General features: G+C 55.8%; 1 protein-coding gene across 1 annotated transcript in view; it reads right to left on the minus strand.

The window, feature by feature from the left end:
* The window catches only part of DNAH10 (dynein, axonemal, heavy chain 10), a 119,470-nt gene that overhangs the window by 15,274 nt on the left and 83,341 nt on the right, over nucleotides 1-20,855 (minus strand). The window contains exons 53-63 of the mRNA XM_006894627.1: nucleotides 19,942-20,116; nucleotides 14,039-14,220; nucleotides 12,685-12,821; nucleotides 10,313-10,530; nucleotides 8,450-8,671; nucleotides 8,015-8,162; nucleotides 5,000-5,279; nucleotides 3,700-3,929; nucleotides 1,813-2,086; nucleotides 1,171-1,275; nucleotides 479-633 (exon numbers count right to left, since the gene is read on the minus strand). Of these exons, the coding sequence (XP_006894689.1) occupies nucleotides 479-633; nucleotides 1,171-1,275; nucleotides 1,813-2,086; nucleotides 3,700-3,929; nucleotides 5,000-5,279; nucleotides 8,015-8,162; nucleotides 8,450-8,671; nucleotides 10,313-10,530; nucleotides 12,685-12,821; nucleotides 14,039-14,220; nucleotides 19,942-20,116 (2,126 nt within the window). The remainder of the gene's footprint in view (nucleotides 1-478; nucleotides 634-1,170; nucleotides 1,276-1,812; nucleotides 2,087-3,699; nucleotides 3,930-4,999; nucleotides 5,280-8,014; nucleotides 8,163-8,449; nucleotides 8,672-10,312; nucleotides 10,531-12,684; nucleotides 12,822-14,038; nucleotides 14,221-19,941; nucleotides 20,117-20,855) is intronic.

Consider the following 20,855-nt stretch of genomic DNA (forward strand, 5'->3'; position numbering starts at 1 on the left):
GGATGGATGGATGGATGATGGGTGGATGGATGGATGGATGGATGATGGGTGGATGGATGGATGGATGGATGATGGATGGATGGATGGATGGATGGATGAATGGATGGATGGATGGATGGATGAATGGATGGATGGATGGATGGATGGGTGGATAGATGGATGGATGATGGGTGGATGGATGGATGGATGGATGGATGATGGATGGATGGATGGATGGATGAATGGATGGATGATGGATGGATGGTGGATGGATGGATGGATGGATGGACAGACAGGTGAATGGATGAGTGGACGGATGGAGGACAGCTCTCACATAAAGCTAGCTGACCTATCCTAAGGGAGAGCTGTCTCCAGGGGATCCAAGATCCCGCGGAATGACTCCATGGCACCTTCTCCCTCCCGGGGTTAAGCCAGGGTTTGGGTCTAGAGCACACTGAGCTGTGGGGAGGGGCAGGGGGCCGCAGGACCCAGAGCCCACCTCCTTCCAGAGAGCCTGGTGAGACTCCACGTCCTGAGGAAGGTTCCCGAAGTGCTGGGAGAACATCTCTGACAGCAGGATTAGGTCCTCCCAGCCCTGGTCGGCCAGCCAGCTGCAGGGCTTCTTATGCTTGCTCTTCTCCAGGGAAATGTTGCCTGTTCCGAGAGGAGAGGCGGCGTCAAGGGCCCTGGTGGCAAACAGGCGCCCTCTGATGCTTCTCACTCCTGCTTTCCACAGAGAAGGCTGGACAGGAGACGGGGAGGGGATTTGTCCCTGTCGCTGCCAGTGGCTCCCACCAGGCCACCAGGACCAGCTTCCAATTCCAATCCTTGGGCAGAGGCTGCTTCCTTCACCACCACTTTTCAAACTGGAATTGAACTGAAAGCCGACAGCCGCCACCACCTGGTCAATCCTGCCTTGCTGTGACCCACGAGAGCAGTGCAGAGGGAGCCCCCGCAGGGTCTCAAAGTGGGGGGCTGTCACGGAAGCAGACCACCCCATCTTCCCACGGAGCGGAGCGGCTGGTGGGTTCAGACCGCTGACGTTCCCATTAGTAGCCAAGCGCTCAACCACCCACTGACTCTGGGAGGCCAAAGGTCAAGAAGAAACTGTGTGGACATTGTTGTAAGGGACAAACTGGTGCACAGCATGGGTCAGGGAGATGGGGCAATGGACACCAGGCCAAGGGTCACCTTTGAGAAAGAAGTTGAGTTCCTCCTGCGGCACACGCCCCTCCGCCTGCTCAATCTTGATGGTCATGTTGAAAGAGAAGAGCAGCTTGTGCTTCTCAAACAGCCCTGCCGGAAACGGGGAAGGGAAAAACGGAGATGTCAGGAGAGTCGGTGTCAAACTCAAGTTCACTGCTGTCAGGACAGACTCACAGCTGACCCTAAGCCTCCGTCAGGCTGCGGGGCTGGAGATCACCTGGGAGGAAACTGCTCCTCTCTCTCTGTGACTGTGACGTGGCCACCTTGGGCTGCGCGGTGCCACGCTGTGGACGATGGCGGTTCGAATCCACCTGCAAGGGAAGGACGGACAGTCCTGTCCCGTGTGACCCACAGCTTCAGGAAGCCCACCAGTGGGGCTGTGAGGAGTCGGCTGCCACCAGACAGCAGGGAGGAAACACATCACACACACCCCCTCCTGAAAGCCAAGAATCTACCCCTGAGACAAACACAGGACCCACTTTCCAAAAACCTCGACACTGACGAAGTTCCCAGAAATGTAACACGTGACCGGGGAAAGAAGGACTCGACGCACGGGCTGGACGCTGAACCCCAGACGGCGTCCCCGGGCACAGACGCGGCCCTGCTCCAGCCCGCGGGCCGCCTCACCCGTGCACCCGTAGTTATAGATGTTGAAGGTCAGCGTGTCCATGATGTTCCTCAGCCGCTTGACCAGGATGGAGTCAGGCAAGGACTTCTTGAGGGACAGCCCAAACACCTCGAGGAAGGCGGTCAGGGAGTACTGGTACATGGAGTTGACCAGGGCCATCTCGGACAGGACGAAGAAGAGCAGGGCGCCCCTCCTGGCCGCCGGCCGGTAGCCGTCGCGCAGCCGGTCGATGTCCAGGGCCGTCTTCTCGGCCAGCTTGAGCTTCTCCGACACCTGGAGAGAAGGGGCACGTCCTGGGAGACTGTCCTGCACCCCAGGGAGCCATGGTGTGGACACGGTGCGGGCTCGTGGGACCAGAGGGTCAGAAGGTGCGGGGGGGGGGCAGCCAGGAAGCCAGTGCATGGAGCTGGTGGGGACGGGGAGCTTGACCCCCGTGATGGGTTGGCCCTGCAGAAGCCCTGAGCCTGCAGTGTGTCTGTGACGTGGTGGGGGAAGTCTCGGCACATGCCAGCCATGACAGGTACGTGAGGGACTACTGAGCAGGGCTGGTCCCGGCCAGGTGGGATCCTTACAGGAGGAGGAGACGCAGAGGGAAGAGGCCACGGCATGACAGGTAGGTGTCATGTTAAGCCGAGGGTCACCGAGGGACAAGTGGAGCCAGCAGAAATGGGGAGAGACCAGAACAGGTCCTGCCCTACAGCCTTCACCCCGAATTCCAACTCCCAGCCGAGCCCCGTGAGGTGACAAACATCCGTGTAAGCCGCCTAGTTGGTGGTATTAGTTACAACAGCCCAGAGGACGAAGACAGCTCCTCTACAACCATGACCCATTTCCTAGAAAGTCCTGGTGGCTACTTGGAGACCTTCCCCACCCTTTTACCCCATAGAAGATAGGGCTTCACCCCAACCTAAGAGGGCAGCACGTGACCCCAGCCCAGCCACCCAGGCCACGGGGCCTGCTTTAAGGAGAGCATAAGACTTAAAACGTGACTGCGCAACAGTGAACAATTGGAAACCCAAGTTCTTCATAAACTTTCATTAAAATATCAATTAAAAAAAGGAAGTGTAAAAAAAAACCCCAGCTATAAAACAAACAAAAAAGACTTAAGTGACTGTCAAGATGGTCATTACTCTCACTTCATACTTGACCCTGAGAGGGAGAGGTCAGAGCCCTCCTGTGACTCTGAGGTGAGCGTGGGTCCATGGGGACGCTGAGAATAGGGCCAGCTCATAGGCCATCCCGCTCAGAGAAGGAGACAAGCCAAGCCCTGACCCCTCTGCTGGGTGGACACAGAGTCCCCGGCTCAGCTGTGGAAGTGGAATGCATGTCTCATGGATGCAATCAATGCCACCGAACTGTGTGCTCAAAATGGGTTAAGAGGGTAAACTTTATGCTATGTATACACCGTATTTTTGCAGATAGCATACCCACAGAAGCAACAGGCACACAGACATAATGTGAATAGAAAACTAACTTCAGTAGGAGGGTTGTGTGGTCTGCAAAAACACAGCATGCATGTTATTTGCATAAAAATCGTGGTATATCTGTTTCATTCTAATGAAAAAGGGGGTCTGCCTGTCTCCTGGGGACCCTGGGCTGCACATACTCATGCATTGGCTACCATGATGGGGCCCTCCGTCTCTGGGACCCAGCTCAGGAGGGTAGACGGAGGGCCACCCTTCCTCATGAACCAGTCTTCCCCTGCCCTCCCCGCTCAGTGACTGCTCAGTGAGCAGCACTGGGCTCCTGAGGACCGGTCAGCGGCTTTGTATGCGCTGCCAGCGCCCTGCAGACAAGAGCTCAATCACAGAACAGCATCGTGCCCCAACACCAAAGCTGGCAGGCCAGTGAGGGCAGACAGGCCGCAGGCCCATCCCTGCGTCTACCTCGGTGGCCTTGGCCTTGGTCTCCTCCAGCGTTTGCACCAGTTCCACGTTGTCCAGCATGTTCCCTGTGGAGGTGGCCAGCTCCCGGAGCAGGGAGTCCTCCAGGTCCTTGAGTAGGTTCTTGTTCTCGCTGGTCTCCTGGATGAGGTGCTCCCGCTGCTCCTCCAGCTCCCTCCTCTCGAAGGCCACCAGCACGCTCAGCAGCTGGTCCTCCAGGCCCTTCAGGGTCACTGCAAGCGGGCAGTGAGCGGGGCCTCAGCGCAGCGTCCCCACCACAGGCTGCAGGCGCCGGGACAGGGCAAGCCTAGCCGGCGTCTATGCCCGCATCCGAGGGGCACAAGCCTCGAAGCCCACCCAGGTCACCCGAAAGCCAGACCACCGGGGAGTGGGCAGCGAGGAGGGCCTGAGTACAGGGTCCCTGCCACAGGCAAACCTAGCATCTGAGGGGCACGAGCCTCGAGTAATGCCGGACAGCCCGGGAGCAGCAAGTGGAGAGGCAGCCCTGCCTCAAACATGACCCAGAATCCTCCATGCTGCTGGGTCCCCACTTCAAGCACACCCCAAACTAGTGAGCTGACTTAGGGAGCTGTGGGATAATTTTGCTTCATTCTGTGTCAGGGGGAAGCCGTTTGCTCCCCTTAACATTCACAGCCTCAGAGAGCTGAGGAAGGTCACCGTGAGCAGGGAGGACTCGACGGCACTGGGCTAGGGTGGGTTTCTCTGGCTCTCACAAGTCTGGGGCATGTAGAGACGGTGTTTGATTTCTGCTAGCAGTGAATGGAGAGTTGTTGTTGCGGTTGATCGCCGTGGAGTTGAGCGTGACTCAGAGCCAACTCTATGAACAGAAGACCTAATGCCTTTCCATAACTGTCGTCATTTCTCCAAGTTCAGAGAGTTTCCAGAGGCATGTCGTTTAGGAAGTGGATGCCACTCCTGCTTCCAAACCTGTCTCAAACTGGGAGCTCCACCAAACACTGCCCACAACGGGAAGCCATTCTGATATCGAGAGTAAGAAAGGAAATAAGAAATCATGGTCTAAGTTTAAATTCACAATAGAGTCATTTCCCAATCCAGCAGGTGAAGGAGAATCCATGAGCCCAGGTCAGCTTGCACTCAGTGGACCTCAAGGCACGCAGCACCTCAAAGGGGCCTGGACAGCCGAGGCCTTGCTCAAAGGTGGAGATGTGACCAGAAAGACTGGGGGCTCTGGGTGAATGATGGCCCTGGGGGACTCCACCGAGGATGCATGGTGTCCGTGGAAACCACCTTCATTTGCAGGTGACCTATCCCGCATTCTTACCAGTGTAATTGATCACCATCGCTTTCCCAAACACCGACGGGCTGTATCTGGGGTTGGCCAGCTTGGTGTTTAGGTACAGCCTGAAGTTCGAGTCGTAATCCACTTCCTTGTCTCCGAGGATGATAAACTGCCGGCCCTGAGAGACCTTGATGTTCTTTTCTAAGACGTTATCGATAACAGGGTCTATGTACTCATCGACGTCATGGAACAGGAAAGGGGTCCCGTACTTGATGGACATTTCCAGCAGCTTCAGGAAGTCAGGGTCGTTAAAGGAGGCCACCTGCACGGGAGGAGAAGCAGGGCTGGACGCTAGTCCACCTGTGCCCTTGACAAACCCAACAAATGACGGCTTCCAAGTGGAGCGTGGGTGTGCCGCACCCTGATGGGGGCCCACAGAGGCTGAGAGGAGTCTGAGAGGAAGGGGCGAAACACATAAAAAAATCGAGGCATACATTTAAATTCACACCAACAGAGGCAACAGGAAAAGCACCAAGTGTGTAGTTCAAATAAGCCCGGAACGCATGGGACTCAGGCCCAGAGAGATCTGCATTGCAGAGAGCACAGTTCAGTCACCTACGTTACCACAAGAGCACTGGACTCTCTCTCAGAAGACCTCAGAGGGGTCCAAACGCAGAGGCCTCCAAAGAACTGCTCACTTCCTCTCTCTTCCCACGTGCCTCGGGACCAGACCAAGCAATGCCTCTTTCTTCAAAACACCTGAGAAAACGCTTCCTGGCTCTCTAGCCACAGGCCTCCCTTCCCTTCCACCTCCCTCCTTTCAGCACCTTCTAATGTTGATCCAGTTCACAAGTCTCTCCCCTCCTAAGCCAGCATCTTACTCCGTAAGGATGGAGCGGGAGGACTGGAGGGCCAGGAGGGGCATTTCAGAGCGCTCTGGCAGGCGATGGGAAGGTGGAATGCGAGACCCTCCAGTAATGTTCATCCTCCTTGGGTGACCTGTGCATTTCTGAGGTGGGGGATGCCCTATCTTAGAACTCACATGTCCCTCCACCAGATCAGCATGACTTGGACGTAAGGGCTTCCAGGAAAAGAGAGGTGCAAGTTAAAACTGAAAAAGACGTGTTAGTTCACCAAAAAGTGATCAAACCTCAGCAATTCTAATCCAAGGTACAGACCCAAGGGACGTGAAAATGTCCACAAGCGCGTGGATACGACTGTTTGCAGGAGCGTCATTCACAGACAACCCCGGCGCCCATCTGCTGACGTTAATGCAACGTGTTGTATCCACGCCACGGGCTTGAACTCGGCTGTGAAAAGGAATGAAGTCCTGACACATGCTACACGGATGAGCCTGGAAAACACCTCACGAAGTGGGGAAAGCCGGTGACTAGCCACCCCATGCCCCGTGGCCCCGTTTCTCTGATATGTCCAGGACAGGAAAAGCTGAGAGGCAGCTTTAGTGGTGCCTGGGGCTGGCGGGGAGGAGAGCCGCGGCCTAAGGTGTGGGCTTCTCTCCAGGGTGATGAACAGGTCCCAGAATTGACTATGGTGTTGGACTGATGACTGCAGAACTCTGTGAACAGGTTGAACAATGATCAACACCCTTAATGGGAACTGTATGGAAGATGCCTTAAACCGGATTACATCACCGCAAAATTCACATCAACTTGACTGAGCCATGATTCTCAGTGGCCTGGCGGCTACGGGATGATGTAACAGGGCCGCTCTGGAGTGGCGTCATTGACCTTTCCCACTCCCATGATACAATCACAGGTGACCAGCCAATCAGGGGTTAAGGGTGACTCAGGTTGGAGTCCTGATCTAAGTGGCATTTCCCTGGAGGGCTTCTTATCTTACAATAAAAAAAAAATAAATAAAAAAAATTAAAAAAAAGAGAGAAGAAAGGGAGGGACCTAAAGGCCATCAAGGATAAGGGGCCAGAGTGATGCATGTCCTTCAAGCCCAGAACCATCTGCAGAGGAGCTCCTAGACCCAGGTGGGTCTGGAAGGAACGCTGGATCTGCAGACGTTGGGCAAAGACAGGCACCTTCCGCCAGAGCAGAGAGAGGAAGCCTGTCCTTAGAGCTGGCCCCCTGAATTTAGACTTCCAGCTGACTGAAACTGAAGAAGAGGAAGAGGAAGAGGAGGAGGAGGAGGAGGAGGAGGAGGAGGAAGAAGAAGAAGAAGACGACGACGACTCTTTCCATCTAACCTACTCACTGGCTGTGTTCTGTCTCAGCAGCCGGGGAAAGCTAAGACAGATGCTCCATGAGCTGCAAACAAATGAGCGAACACAGAGACTGGGCACTGGCCGCCCCGAAGCCTTGGACTGGGGGGAGGAGGCTCAGAGAACACAAACGTCATCTTTGGGTCCACGCTGCTCACAGTCTGAGAGGGGCTTTGTAAGTAAAGAAGAGAAGTATGGGGACACCGTTGAAAAGAAACAGGATGCCCTTCTTGCTCCAGACATACCTACGGCACCAAAACCTATAGCAGTAACACCTGTGGCTACACTGGAGTCCTGATGTGAGATGGGAACCTTGTGGCGGAAGAGCCAATATTGGCAAGACTGAGAACTTTGTTGGACAGCTTGGGATGCTGATATCAGCAGGACTAAGAACTTGGTTGGACAACTGCAAGTGGGAAGCTAATAGAGGCAGGACTAAGAACTTGGGAACACTGGCCTGAGACCTCAAGGCTTGAAGCTGCAGGGCCTGCATGTACATTTCGGGAGCTGCTTGGCTATATTGTGGTGTTAATCGGATTATAAACTTTGAACTACCCCCGCCCCAAAAAAGAAAAGAGGAAGAAGAAGAGAAGTGTGCTCGGTGCTCAAAGCATCTGGAAGGCTCTGCAGGGCCAGCAGGCAGAGGGGGTACGGCTCTGCTCAGGATTTCAGAATTGGGCCCAGGATTGTTGGGAGAGCAGAGGAGGCTTCTCTGCTCTGCCCCATGGGGGACCTGAGGGAGTGGGCCCCCAGATAGAGGACACTTCACTGCAGCTCAGCTCTGAGGAGGGGGTGCCCCAGCGGGGACCTCGGGCAGTGAGCCGTACCCGAAGGTTGTTTTTCTCCTCTTTCCTCTTGATCCAGTTGAGGGCCTGCTGCTGGGGGTCGATGCACAGGGGGAAGCGGCTGGCCCTGGTGGTGAGGATGCCGTTCTGAATGGACAGCTCGTCGGGCGGCAGTCCCTGGGAGCCCCACCTGGAGGGGACAGGGACAGGGTAGTGACCAAGGACAGAGGAAGGTGGGTGGGTAAGCCAGGAAAATCCACCCACTGCAGGCCACGGACTGCTGATGGTCTTGGTGCATGGCGTCAGTGGCCAGGACTGTCACCCGTCAGTCATGCTACACAGAGCAGAGCAAGCTCACACACCCCGGGGGATCCCCCCCTGGCCAGGGCTGTCACACTTCAGCCACTCTACACAAAGCAGAGCAAACTCACACAGAAACCCCGGGGTGGGGGGGGGTCCCCTCACTACTGCCCACACCTGCTAATCTCCACCTCGTCCGTGAGCAGGCTCTCCAAGCGGAAGGGCTGGCTCAGCGGGATGCCCCGCTGCAGGATGTCGTCCTGCCACACCTGGCTGACCATCTCGTCCCGGAACTCCCAGGTGAAGGCACCCTCGTAGCTCAGAAACGCGGCGCACAGCACGCAGTCCCCCAGCAGCTTCACACGCCGGTGCATCAGCTCATCCAGGTCGTTCAGCCACCTGCAGGGGAGCCAGCAAGCTTACCTTCCCGCCACCCTCCTCTGGAACGTTCCAGAAGGAGCAGCTGGCTACGCTGCCAGAGGCGACTTCACCTCTATCTTCTATCCACCTTCCCACAATGCGCCTGACGCTTGGGCACATCGTGTCCTGCTCCAGGGCTCTGGAACTTGGCAAGTGGCAACCAACTCACCCTACTGGTCAGCATCGACTTACAGTGCGTGACCTGGGGGTGCCCATGGGGGTGCCAATGGCTGTGGACTTTCAGCAGTCCACAAGGCCTATCTCCAACGTGCCTTTGCACGGAGTCAAACCTCCAACCTTTCAGCCTGCTGATCACCTAGGAAGCCCACCTCACTGAAGCAAAATGTCTGTGGACGGCACTCCGTCCCTGGGCTATGTATCAAGTGGTAGCTACACTGCCCCCAGGTCATCGGTTAGAGGCCCACACCGATGTGCCGAGGAGGACTAGCAAACCCTGCCCTGCTGGCCGGCAGAGGTCTCCCTGGGATCAAAAAAAACCACAGGATATTCTGGGGAAATGTCCACAGTCCTTCTAGAAAGATGAGAAACACCATTTGAACCAGCAGATGAGTGGGTTTGTCTGTGGGCACCAGCCGGCCCCGCCCACTTGAGACCGAAGCTCAGGGCCCAGCAAGCCCCCAGGGCAACATCCAGCGATGGGCTCTGAGCAGCAGAGGTCGCCTGGAGGCCGGCATTCCCAGGACCTGGGGCGCCCAGGGTACCCTGTCTCCCCTTGTGTCTCCTTCACCCTTCAGAGAACTCACACTTGCTGCCGTCCAGTCACCTCCAGCTCACGGGGGATGCTGGCGGATCTGACCCACCAGTGAACTTGAACTTCCAGAAAAACAAAGCGTTTTTAGCACACAGCTGGCGACAAGCTATGCCCCCAGCTCCCACACCCTTAGAGACTGCTGATAGAACGCTCAGGCCTGACAGGGGCTGGCCTTACAACACAGCACTGCTGGCTGTATTAGACGTGTTGTCACTGCTCTTACCAAGGTGGTTAGAACCCACAACTCTACGTCCACCACTGCTGGTGGTGGGCCAGCATCACAGCCTCCCTGTGCCAACCAAGCTCACTGGGGCAGCCGCCGGGCCATCCCCCTCACGGAGCGGCTTCCTCCTTCTCTGCTGGTCCACTGTGCCTCCCATGATGCTCCTCCGCAGAGACCTGGCCCTCCTAAAAATACAGCCTCAGAACAACACAAATGATTATCCCAGTGCTAATCTGTTCGTTCCCTGGCTTTGAACTCATGGCAAACAGCACTAAACTCCCCTGAGTGCAGCTGACACAGGCATCCTGTGATATTTTCTCTGGAAGGCACACTGTGGGCGTCTTGGGTTCAGGACACCATGCTGGGTCACAGTGAGCAGTGAAATCACCCCCACAGAGCAGTGCGTGTGAGAAGTCACACGGGCCTGGCTCCGCTTTCCAGCCTGACAGCGGGGACAGGAAGCTTCCACCTCTGCCAGGAACACGTACGGCAGGTGACCCGTGACTCTCCCACGCTGCCCAGTGTTGGGGACCCCCACAGAGAGGCCAGGAGTCCTGGTGCTGGGCAGCGCTAGCTCCCAGGTGGGCAAGGCCGGACCCAGGAGCCCAGCCGGCAGCAGGCTGACCTGACATTCTCCGAGCCGAGGCCGGAGATGAGCTTGTCGGCAGCGATCAACCGGCGCTCCATGATCTCCGCTTCCTCCTGCAGCTTCTGCTTCTCCAGGATGGCGGCCTCGTACTTGGCCCCCAGCGCTTCCAGCTCCTTCTGGATTGTGGCCAGCTCACTCTGGATCCTCTCCAGTTCCCGTTTGGTGAGGTAGTAGTTCCGCTCCAGCTTGGCCACCTGGGGAAGGGCGTGTGAAGAGCGCTGGGACAGAGGGACAGGGCGGGCCGGGGCGGGGGCACACCTTTCTGGGGCCACGGAGGCTGGTGAACCCCCAGAACTGCTGCCCCAGGTTCACCTTTAAGTTTTACCCCATAGATACCCCTCAGGTCTTCTTAAACCCAATTTGACTTAACTAGCAAAAAAATAAAAGTCTGCCTTGAGCATTATTTTCGTTTTAAATTAACATTTTCCGAGAACTCTGGCAAGAAGCTGCGCTGCAATCCCAGAGGCGTGCGGTTCAAATCCACCAGACGCTCTGCTGGAGAAGGAGAGACAATCTCCTCCTGTACCAGTCAGATCTAATTTGACGGTACAAAAATAATTAAAAAATAAAATTTATTTCAGTGCAGTATACATTATTGAACCCATCTTACTCAGTCTCTCCCCAACCTCAAGGACAGTCCCATTCTACAACAGTGGCACCATGCAATATTTGTCTCTCTCAGGGAGGAGTGATAGGGAATGGCAAGGGACACACTGACAAAGGAGATTAATCAGAACTGGCTTTGACAAGCACTGTGGCAATTGGACAATTAAAACAGACATGGGGGGGAAAGAAGAACGAACTGGGGAGGAGAGTGGAGAAAACAGTGCAACAATGAATGAATGAAAACCCAAAATCTCTGTAAATGTTCATTAAACTAATAAAATTTAATTTAAAAAATAAAATTTAAAAAATTGGGGGGGAGAGGTGGGCAGGGAGAAAAGTGCAACAATGAATGAAGGGAAATCCATCGTCTTTGTAAATTTTCATTAAAATGAATAAAAAAAGATAAAAATAAAATTAAATTTTAAAAAAGACATTTTTCTGACTTTTTATTATGATGTGGGTGAAAGTGTAAAGACTGAATTGATTTTCCACCCAACATTTCAGGCACATTTTATCAGGTGACCATGAGCCCAGCAATGTGACAGCACTCTTCCCACTTCCTCCCTGTGTCTCCTGTTTCCTTTCATCCTAAAAAAAAAAAAATAAAAAATATGGAACCCTTCACAGATTCGCATGTCGTCCTATGTAGGGGCCACGCTACCTTCTGTGTTCCACGTTAGCATCTCTGCTACCAGAACAAGCTCACATCGGGCTTTTTTCCAGGACAATGTACATGGCAGCAAACTGGCCACAGGCCCTTGAAGGGTTAGAGAGAAAGCTTGGGGTGGGGGTCTGTGAGTTGTGCTAGTCAGTGAGGAACAACTCAGAAAAGGAGGGTGAAGACAACTGTATGATGATAATCATGTCATCCATGTCACTGAATGGTTCTTGAAGAAACGACTAAATCTGGTCTTGTATACTTTCAACTATAAAAAGTAAAGATGTTGTTGTTGTTAAGTGCTGTCAAGTTGTAGGTGACTCATAGTGACCCTATGAACGAAAGTCCTCAACACTTGTGTGACTTTCATCCTTTCTCCAGGTTCATAAGCTTTCCGGAGGCAAGCTATTACGGAAGTGGATGCCACTCCTGCTTTCAAGCTTGTTTTAACTGGGGAGCTCCACCAAACACCGTCCGTCCACTATGGGTAACTATTATCACATTTGACACATCAGTGTCACAGTGTTCAGCTTCACAACGACCACAAGTTACCTCTGTACAGCAAGTGGACACACCAGGGCTATATCACCTAGAAGAATGTACCATATTTTACTATTCCGGCATGCCCAAATGCTGGAAAACTCTGGCCCAGAGACCCCTAGTTCAAGCCCTAGTTGGCAAGTCCGCTCTGCCGATACTCACTTGTGGGAAAAAGAAAGCCACAAGGGCTCCGAGCGTTCCATACTTGCCTCTCTGTCTCTCAAGACACAAGAGGCCACCTCCAGCTGACACTAAGACTCCCAAGAGAGATAAACAAAAAGCCTTGCGCTTAGGTTTGTTCCCACCTTGCACCTTTCAAGTGGCCACCCCATGACACCATGGAGGCACTGGCTTTTTGATGAGTTACATCTTCCATGGTCACTACTCTTTGCTATTGTCGTTGGGTGCCGTGAAGTTGACTATGACTTACAGGGACCCCATGAATGCAGGTCTGCACTGTGTCCTTCCTGGGGACACGTTTAGAAATTCTATCTCCAGGCCAGTCCCCTGACAGCAGTTTCCACCTCTTCCCCTCGGCCAGTACCTTTTCCCTTTTGGGCTTGATTTCCCGAAACACGTCGCAGTAGCCCATGACGGCTTCCACAAACTTGAGCATTCCCAGGCCAGCTTTGCTCACGGCCTCCATCTCTTCAATCGTGGTGTTGAGCGTCTTCAGGAGACCTGGAGCCCAGGGGGCAGCGCTGTCAGTGACCGTGAACTCCGTCTCATGGACACGATTGATAACTCCACCTCGGGCAGGGGAATGGGGGGGAGCCCGCCTTGCTCTCAGCCACCCAGGAACTGAACGCATTCCCCACGGCGCAGCCTGACTCCGTTTTGTGCTCGTGAATGTTTACGATGTGAGTCAGGGGCGCCCAGGAAATCCTGCGACCCGGCTACTTCTGAGTGACCCCCGGTAGCTCCAGTCTTCCCAGAGAATCCACTGGGAATCAAGAACAGGTCTTAACAGATTGTGTCCCCACCCTCAGTCCCCAGTTTGGTCACAGGATTAACTGGAGCCTGATCCATTGACAGCCTGAGAGAGGGTGTTCCATGTATTTGTAATTATTTAGTTCGAGCTGGTTTGTAAGGGGCTGAACAAGAACATTTGATGGTAAATTCTTAGCAAATAGTCCAGAGAAGCAGTGAAATTGCAACCCTTCCGTTTAATTGGATCGGCTCAGATAGGGCAAGGTTCAGAGCCGCTGTTCACAGGGCCACTATGAGCTGTGGTTGACCCAATGGCTCATAACAATAACAGGAGAAAGATATCACGCCTCACAGGGGGTCAACAGAAAAAAGAGAAGAGCCCTACAAGGCGGGCTGCACAGCGACCACCATGGACTCAAGCTGGCCAAGGCTGTGAGGATGGGGCAGGACCAGGATTCGTTCCCTTGTACATGGGTTTCCGGGGCTCAGACTCATTGGCACCTAACAGCTGCATCATTTCAATGGGTCAGGAAGGCAGCATAGTGAGACCCGGGCACTCTGCAGCCAAAGATTGATAGAGGGCTGGGGCCAAGCTGTCCCCTCCCTTGTCCACCCACCAAGGACCCATAATCCTACTGGTCCAGCCTGCAAGGAGCCACAGTAAGCCCTGTACTAGGCAAGGGAGCAGTCAAGACAGACGTCCGTGGGCGTCTGCTGTGGGGTCTGTCCAACACCCAACCTCCTGCCTCGGTGAGCAGCGATGTCCTGCCGTTTTCCTGGGACCCTCCTCATCGGACCCTCACTGGTGGCACTCCTCGTCCCACTCATTCCACTCCAGGGCCTCTGTGGTCCCATGTGAACCATTTGGGGTCTGCCAACAGGAAGCATCTTCCTACCCCCCACCCCCTCCCTTCTCAAGGGCTTAGATGCCAGCTGGAGCTGGAGGAGGGACCGCGGTCCACACTCACTTCGGATGTTCTTCACCTGGCTCTGGGTGATGGAGTCGAAGTCTATCTCCATGAGGGAACGCAGGAAGTTGGGGTCGGACATCATGCCCTTGGCGGTTTTCCAGTTGAGCTCCTTATAGCCTTTCATGATGAGGATACACTCGCAGACTGTCTGCACCTGCTTGGGGGGCTTCGCAAAGGACCTGGGGAGGTGAGGAGAACAGAGGGGTCAGGGCCAGGGACACAGGGCTGACCAGAGGCAGGAGGGGCAGCACTCCCGGTGATGAACTGGACCACCAGCCCGTGCTAGATGACTGGACACCAAACACCAAAGCACCATCAGTACGTGGACGCTGCATCCAGAGACCCTCCACTTGGGTTCTGAGGCTGTACCTCCTAACGGGATGAGACAGCCTGTGGGGGACCCCTGGTGGCCCACGTCTTGGAGGGTATGGACTCATCTCCTCCGACCAGACCAGTAGTCTGGCGCTTGACCAGAAGCAGAATGTGGAAAGTGCCGTCAAGCTGAAACCAACCCGTAGCTGACCCTCCAGTGGGTTTTCAGAGGCGGTAAACCGCCTGAGTGGACACAGCCCATTCTCCTCCTGTGGAGCAACTGGTGGATTCGAACTGCGTGCCTCTGGGATTGCAGCACAGCTTCTTAACACTGGCCACCAGCGCTCCCTGTGCCATAGGGAGGAGGGGCTTCTAAAATGCCAAGCCAGGCCGCTCCCGGGGTGTCCAAATGCGCGGGCCTGGGTAGATCCTGGAACGTGCATTTTTAATCATGCCCTGGGGAGATTTCTGAGACGCTGATGGGCAGCTGTGGTCATCACGCCCATCATCATCGTCACTGCTGCCACCCTGTCACCCATTCACTAGATGAAGGGGCACAGTCGCAGTGCCCACAAGTTCTCCCATGTCCACTCAGGCTGCACCCACAGCCTGGGCTCTTCCCGGTCCACGATGCCACTTAACTGCTGTCTTTGGCTCTGCTCAGACTCGACCTCTCCGCTTCTCTGACCCCCAGCAGCTCCAGCCCCTGGACCCTCCAGGGGAGTCAAACCCCAGGAGCAGGAACAACAGTGCCGCATAAGGATGAGGGGAGCCTGTCTCCCCTGAACTGCGTTTGCTGCCCAGGCTGTCTGCTGACGGGGCACATTCACAAAAGCCAAGAGGACGCCAAGGCCACAGGATGAGGGAAGCAGAAGGAAGATAGTGAATAAAACAGCATGGGGCCCAGGGGCAGAGTGGACACACGCCCTGGAGGTGGGGGGACAGCACAGGGCCCCAGGAGCCGAGCTGGCAGGCTCCCTGGAGGTGGGGGAATAGGAAGGGACACACAGGCAGGGACTGGAGCACGTGCTACGAGCCACGATGACCCCGAGGCGGTGGTGGTGGTGGTTTGGGGCCATCGAGTCAGTTCTGCCCCACAGTGACGCCACGACAGAAGTGACCCCTTCCTGTAGTCCCCACAATCTCTGGGGGGCTGTGCCCACAAGCTTGAGGCGGCTGTGCTGACCCACTGTCAAGACGTCCCCCTCCCTCTCTGACTCTCTACTTTACCCGGCCCCTGTCCTTCTCCAGGGACGAGCCCGTCCTGCCAGCACCGGAGAGGCCGAGTGCCCGTGTGGAGGGGACGGGAGACCAGCCCCAGTCATTACTCCTCCTTGCTGGCTGATGTCCCGAAGGCGGTTCTGAGGGACGGACCCCCACGAACAATGAGGGGGAAGCCTGCCCACTCCAGCACCAGCCTGCAGGCCTCCGCATGTCTGTGCCCACTGGTCGAGGGCGTCCTGTCTCTGACCACGCGTGACGTCCTTCTCCAGGGACTGGTCCCTCCTGACCACATGTCCCAAGGCCATGAGTCTCCCCGGCCTGCCTTTCAGGAGTGGTCTGACGGCACAGGGCAGAGGATGTGCTGCTTCCACCGCTGGTGGAGGAGGGGAAGGTCAGTGCGGAGAGGAGAGAGCGAGCTGACCAACACAGCAGCCCGGGGTCCATCCGTCCATCTGACAACCCCGACGCCTCATGCCCCCAGAGCCCAGCCCAGCCCCCCACAGACAGAGAACCACACCAGCAAAGGACAAGCTGGGACAGCGGCCGAGAGGAAGGGCATCTGTGTGCCAGCCCAAACCTGGCGACTGAAGTAGAGCCATCAGAGTGAGTGGGGAACAGTCAAGGGCTGTTAAAGGGGTCCCTCAGGGGAGGGCGAAGGCTGGACTAAACTGCCCCTCTTCAAATCAGACTGAGAGATGCATTCAGGCACAAGACAGACAGGGCTGGGCACTAAGGGGCGGTTCTGAGCACTTGCAGCACGTCCAGGGGAGTCAGTTTTCCCATCTGTAAAGTGGGTCTGCAGAACTGGAACTTTCCAGCTCCCAAATCTCACAACTGTGTGAAAGTGAGACTCTCGGCTGCGCACGTACAGGGCACGCTCTGAAACCTCATTTCTCCAGAGCTCGACATGCCCGGTCATGTCAGTTCCAGAGCTGACTGCAGGTCTGAACCCTGAAACTCTATTTCATCTGACTTCCTCCTTTAAGTGACTCAGATGAAGTCATTGACCCCTATTTCTCATGGCATAAAAAACCTGAACAAAACAAACTCAGAGACTAAAACAAGAGCCAAGGTGACAGCCTCCCCTCCCGAGAGGCAAAGTCCCCTCGCCCGTGTCCCTGAACCCTCGGCCTTGGACACCGCCGCCTCTGCTCCTCCCAAGGCCCTCCGGCGTGGGCCAGTGCCCACAGCCAGAGGGCCCCTTGAGACTCCAGCTGACCACCTCACAACCCCTGCTTTCTCACTGCTTCCTGGAGCCCAGACTCTGATGGACCACCATCACCCACAGTCACAGCCCAAAGGGCCTCCCTGAAGGAGCTCTGGTAAGAAGCTGTGCTGCAATCCCAAAGGCAAGTGGTTCAAATCCACCAGCTGCTCCGAGGGAGAAGGATGGGCAATGTCCTCCTGTGCAGCTTACTGCCTCTGAAAACCTGCTGGAGGGTCGGCTCTGGGTCACTTCTGACTTGACGGCACAAATAACAATAGCATTCTCTTCCCCTGAGGGAGCTCTGATCCCTTGGTGATAAGGAGGTGCATTGCCAACCCAAAAGACCACGGTTCAAATCCACCAGTTGCTCTGGGGAAAAAAAGATGGGGAGTCTCCTGAAAACCCGCCGGAGGGTCAGCTCTGGGTGAGTTTCTGCCAACCAACAGCCTTCCCCCCGCAGATTCATTCTCATCCTGCACGGAACGGTCTTGCATGGATCCCAGAGCCCCTCACAGACCCGCTGCAAGCCTGCTCGCTCCCTGCTATCGGCCCCACACCCGAGCTGGCCAATGCACGTCATCACTCAACAGACGGCCAGATGACCAGAGGGTTACAGGGGCCGTGGGGAGCCTTAGAGTCTGGCAGGGCGGCGACCAGGGAACCTTTCATGCTCAGCAGAGGTATCCTTTCCTAATCCTCCCACTTTAACCTGCTCGGCTTCTACAAAGGCGACAGAGCATTACAGAGAGAAACACCACTTAATGAATTAAAGGATTATGGGATTGCCAAGAGTTGGGGCTCACTTATCACGGGTAACTATCCTCACAACCTGAACAGAGCCGGATGGCGGTGAAACAAAGAAGGTAAAGTGGGATTGCAAGCTATCTCAGAACGTCCAGAGAAACCTCAGAGACTGACACCACAGCAGCCCTGGAAGCAAACACGGGGAAGGGATCGCCTAACCTCGACGTGGTCATATGGGCTCCCAACTGTCACGCACGCCCAGCAAACACAGAAGAGTGGCCAAGCTTGCCCATGTGGGAAAGAAAAATACCAGCCACAATCACACACACACAAACCCCATCAAGAAAGTAAGACGGCAGATGCCAAAGTTCCCACCAAAGCAGAAAGTGCAAGTGTCCTTCATGCAAAAGGCCCCTGTAAATGGCCAACAATACAACAGCCTGACAGACAGACAGAACAGGCCCCAGACACACACACACACAATGCTTTTTTTTGGAGGGGGGGAAGGGGATATGAGGATTTAAAAAGATGAGCTCCACACACAGAAAGAGAAATGGACTTTAAAGCCACACTTTGAAGTCTGGTAAAATTCCCAGTGTGAATGAGCACCCTCTATTGGTGGGGCTGGGAGACGCAGGTCCTCAGAGATTGTGAAGCCAGAACAGAGCCGGCCTGACTCCAAGTGACCCCACAGGGTCAGAGAACTGGACGCCCTGGTCCTTCTAAGCAGATCACCAGGTATTCCTTCCAAACTGCCTCTGGGTGGACTTGAACCTCCAACTCTCCTCATGACTAGCTGGAGCCGTTCAGGTGGGTAACCCTCAGCTTTCACTTCGAGTGGACAAGGAGGCATCCCGACGTAGACCCACTGCCGCAGGTCACGACAGACTTCAGAGACCTCAGAGGACAGACAAGTGCCCCTTGGGGTTTCCTAGGCCACAGTACGGGGCAGGCTGCGTCCTCTGTCTCCCACATGGCAGCGGGAAGGTTCAAACCGCCGACCTTTCAGTTAGCAGTCGCATCACCAGGGTCTCTCGAAGAAGCCCACTCCGGTTTACTCTGTGTCACCAGAAACAGGGACAGGGAGGAAGACCCTCACTGAGATAGACCGACAGACACAGTGACCGCAGCCATGGGAAGGGGTGTGTTGGGGGAGGGGAGGGCGGCACAGGACAGGACGGGGAGAGATCTCTACTTCATGGGGAGCTGTACCCCACTCGAAGCGCCGAACAGGGACAACCGGAAGCAAGCCTCATCACGTGGGGGTGAGGAGACTTCACATCAAAGTCAGCAGGGCCGGACCATGGAATGCGGCCTGGCTGTGGAAAACTGGGGATTCTCTTCACACAGGAGAAGACCAAAGACCTCCCAGGCCCACGGTTAAGACACAAAAACACCAATGAGCATGGGAAGATAGGCACCATGTGTTATGCAAAAAGGAATAAAATGTACACGCGTGTATCCCTCTCTCTGCAAAGTCAGGCCCCGGCAAGGCCCCTGTGCGTCTGAGCTCCCGGGAAGGGCCAGCAAGGCCGTTCCCGGGAAGGGCCAGCAAGGCCGTGGACACGCACGTGAGAACAGCATGGCTGTGGGCACCGGGGAGCAGGCGGGGGGACTGGGCAGCTGTGGTCAGGGCAGAAGGGGCTCTGCCCACGCGCCTGTCAGATGCTGTCATCGTGATGACGGTTGGCAAGCACATGGTGCTGACCACTGTTGTTGACCACCAGCACTGACCGATCCCGCGGGCCCTTCACTTGGGAGCTCCCCATCCCCACAACGGTCTCTTGCCAGAGGGCCAGCTGTCACCACTCACAGCTGACAAACGAGGAAACGGAAGCACAGAGTAGGGAAAGGACTTGTCACGTAGCCAGTGAGGGCAGAGCCTCGGGTCTGCCTACTCGGGTCGTCACACGCACCACACGCAGGTTACGCACTGGGCTCCACCGCAAAGGTCAGGGGTGCGGATCCAGCAGCGGCTGTGGAGAAGGGCGAGGCCGCCCGCCCCTTCGGGATCCACAGCCTTGGAAAGTTGATGGGAGGGCTGCCAGGGGTTGGAATTAACAACAGGAGATCTGGACTTCCGCTTTTACGCCACAGACAACCTGACAGCGAAGTGGTTATGCTCTCGGCTGCTAGTTAGAAGGTGGGGAGTTCAGGCCACCGGAGACAGATGCTGTAGCTCTACCATCCTGTAGGACAGCTGGGAGGTGGGATCAACTCAGCGGTAAAGGGCTTGGTTTGGGGTTTTTGGAGAATGAAGACAGAAGAGGCCACACAGCAGACGGTTCGGGGAGGGCAGACAGGAGCCCCCGAGTAGAAAGTGCTCAGTGCCCGGCGTGGACGCCGTAACCACCACCTCGGGCACTGCCAGCAGCACGTAGGATGTCACGGCAGGTGACCTGCAGTTAGTTACCTGATCTCCGTCACGTCGGACTTATCCAGTTTCTGCAGCTCCAGCTTGGCGGCCTCCAGGATGGGCATGACCTCAGCCAGCGCCGTCTCGGCCTCGGCCTTCTCCACGGCGATCACCTTGTTCTGCTCCTCTATCTCCACGGCCTTCTCCTCGGCCAGCTTCTTTTTCTCCTCCGCTGCAGGGCGAAGGCCGGGTTAGGGGAACTGCCGGCGAGGGGAGCCCCGTGCACAAGGGCCTCGGGGGGTGTGGAGGGCACTCACACCTTGGCCAGGATGGGAGAAGTGGACATCTCCAGTAGAGGGGTCTCCAACACCAAAGTGGGGACGTTCTCACTCTGACCTCCCCTCTGGCCACCTGTGCGCCACCTGCTCTGTCCACAGCTATGCACAAGCCTTCATGGCCGCCACAACCAGGAGGACACCCTAACCCTGGGCTGGACTTCAGGCAGAAACCCGCCCCTCTGCCTCTCCTTCACTCTCCTTGACGTTCACCCAGGCTCCACCCAAAAGCCTCGCTTGCAGGGGTGCCCACCCCACCCCTGGTATCATCAGTGCTGTCTCTCTGCGTGACAGTGAGTGCCGTGTGAGACATCCTTGTGCTCCTGGCCTGCTTCCTATAGTCAAGCCACTTGCTAGGAGGTGACATGTCCCACTGAGAGGGCTGGGCCCCTCCTGCTTAGAACAGGACACACAGCAGGGGTGCAGTCAGCCAGTGTTGGGAGGATTCTCAGGTCTCATCCCAACAGCCTGCCCTGTGGGACTGGGCCTCCAGAAGAGGCACCCACACGTGTCAGAGGTTGGCATGTTGTCTGAAATCTCCAGCATGGTCTCCCCGGGGCACCTGTTCCGTAGGCCTCAGGTATCCTGACTTGCCAATGGCCGTGTTAGAGGTGATCTCCTCCAGCAGGGTCCCTC

The sequence above is a fragment of the Elephantulus edwardii genome, unplaced genomic scaffold (assembly GCF_000299155.1).
Source record: "Elephantulus edwardii isolate Elephantulus edwardi_28Jun2011 unplaced genomic scaffold, EleEdw1.0 scaffold00148, whole genome shotgun sequence".
Lineage (NCBI taxonomy): Eukaryota > Metazoa > Chordata > Mammalia > Macroscelidea > Macroscelididae > Elephantulus > Elephantulus edwardii.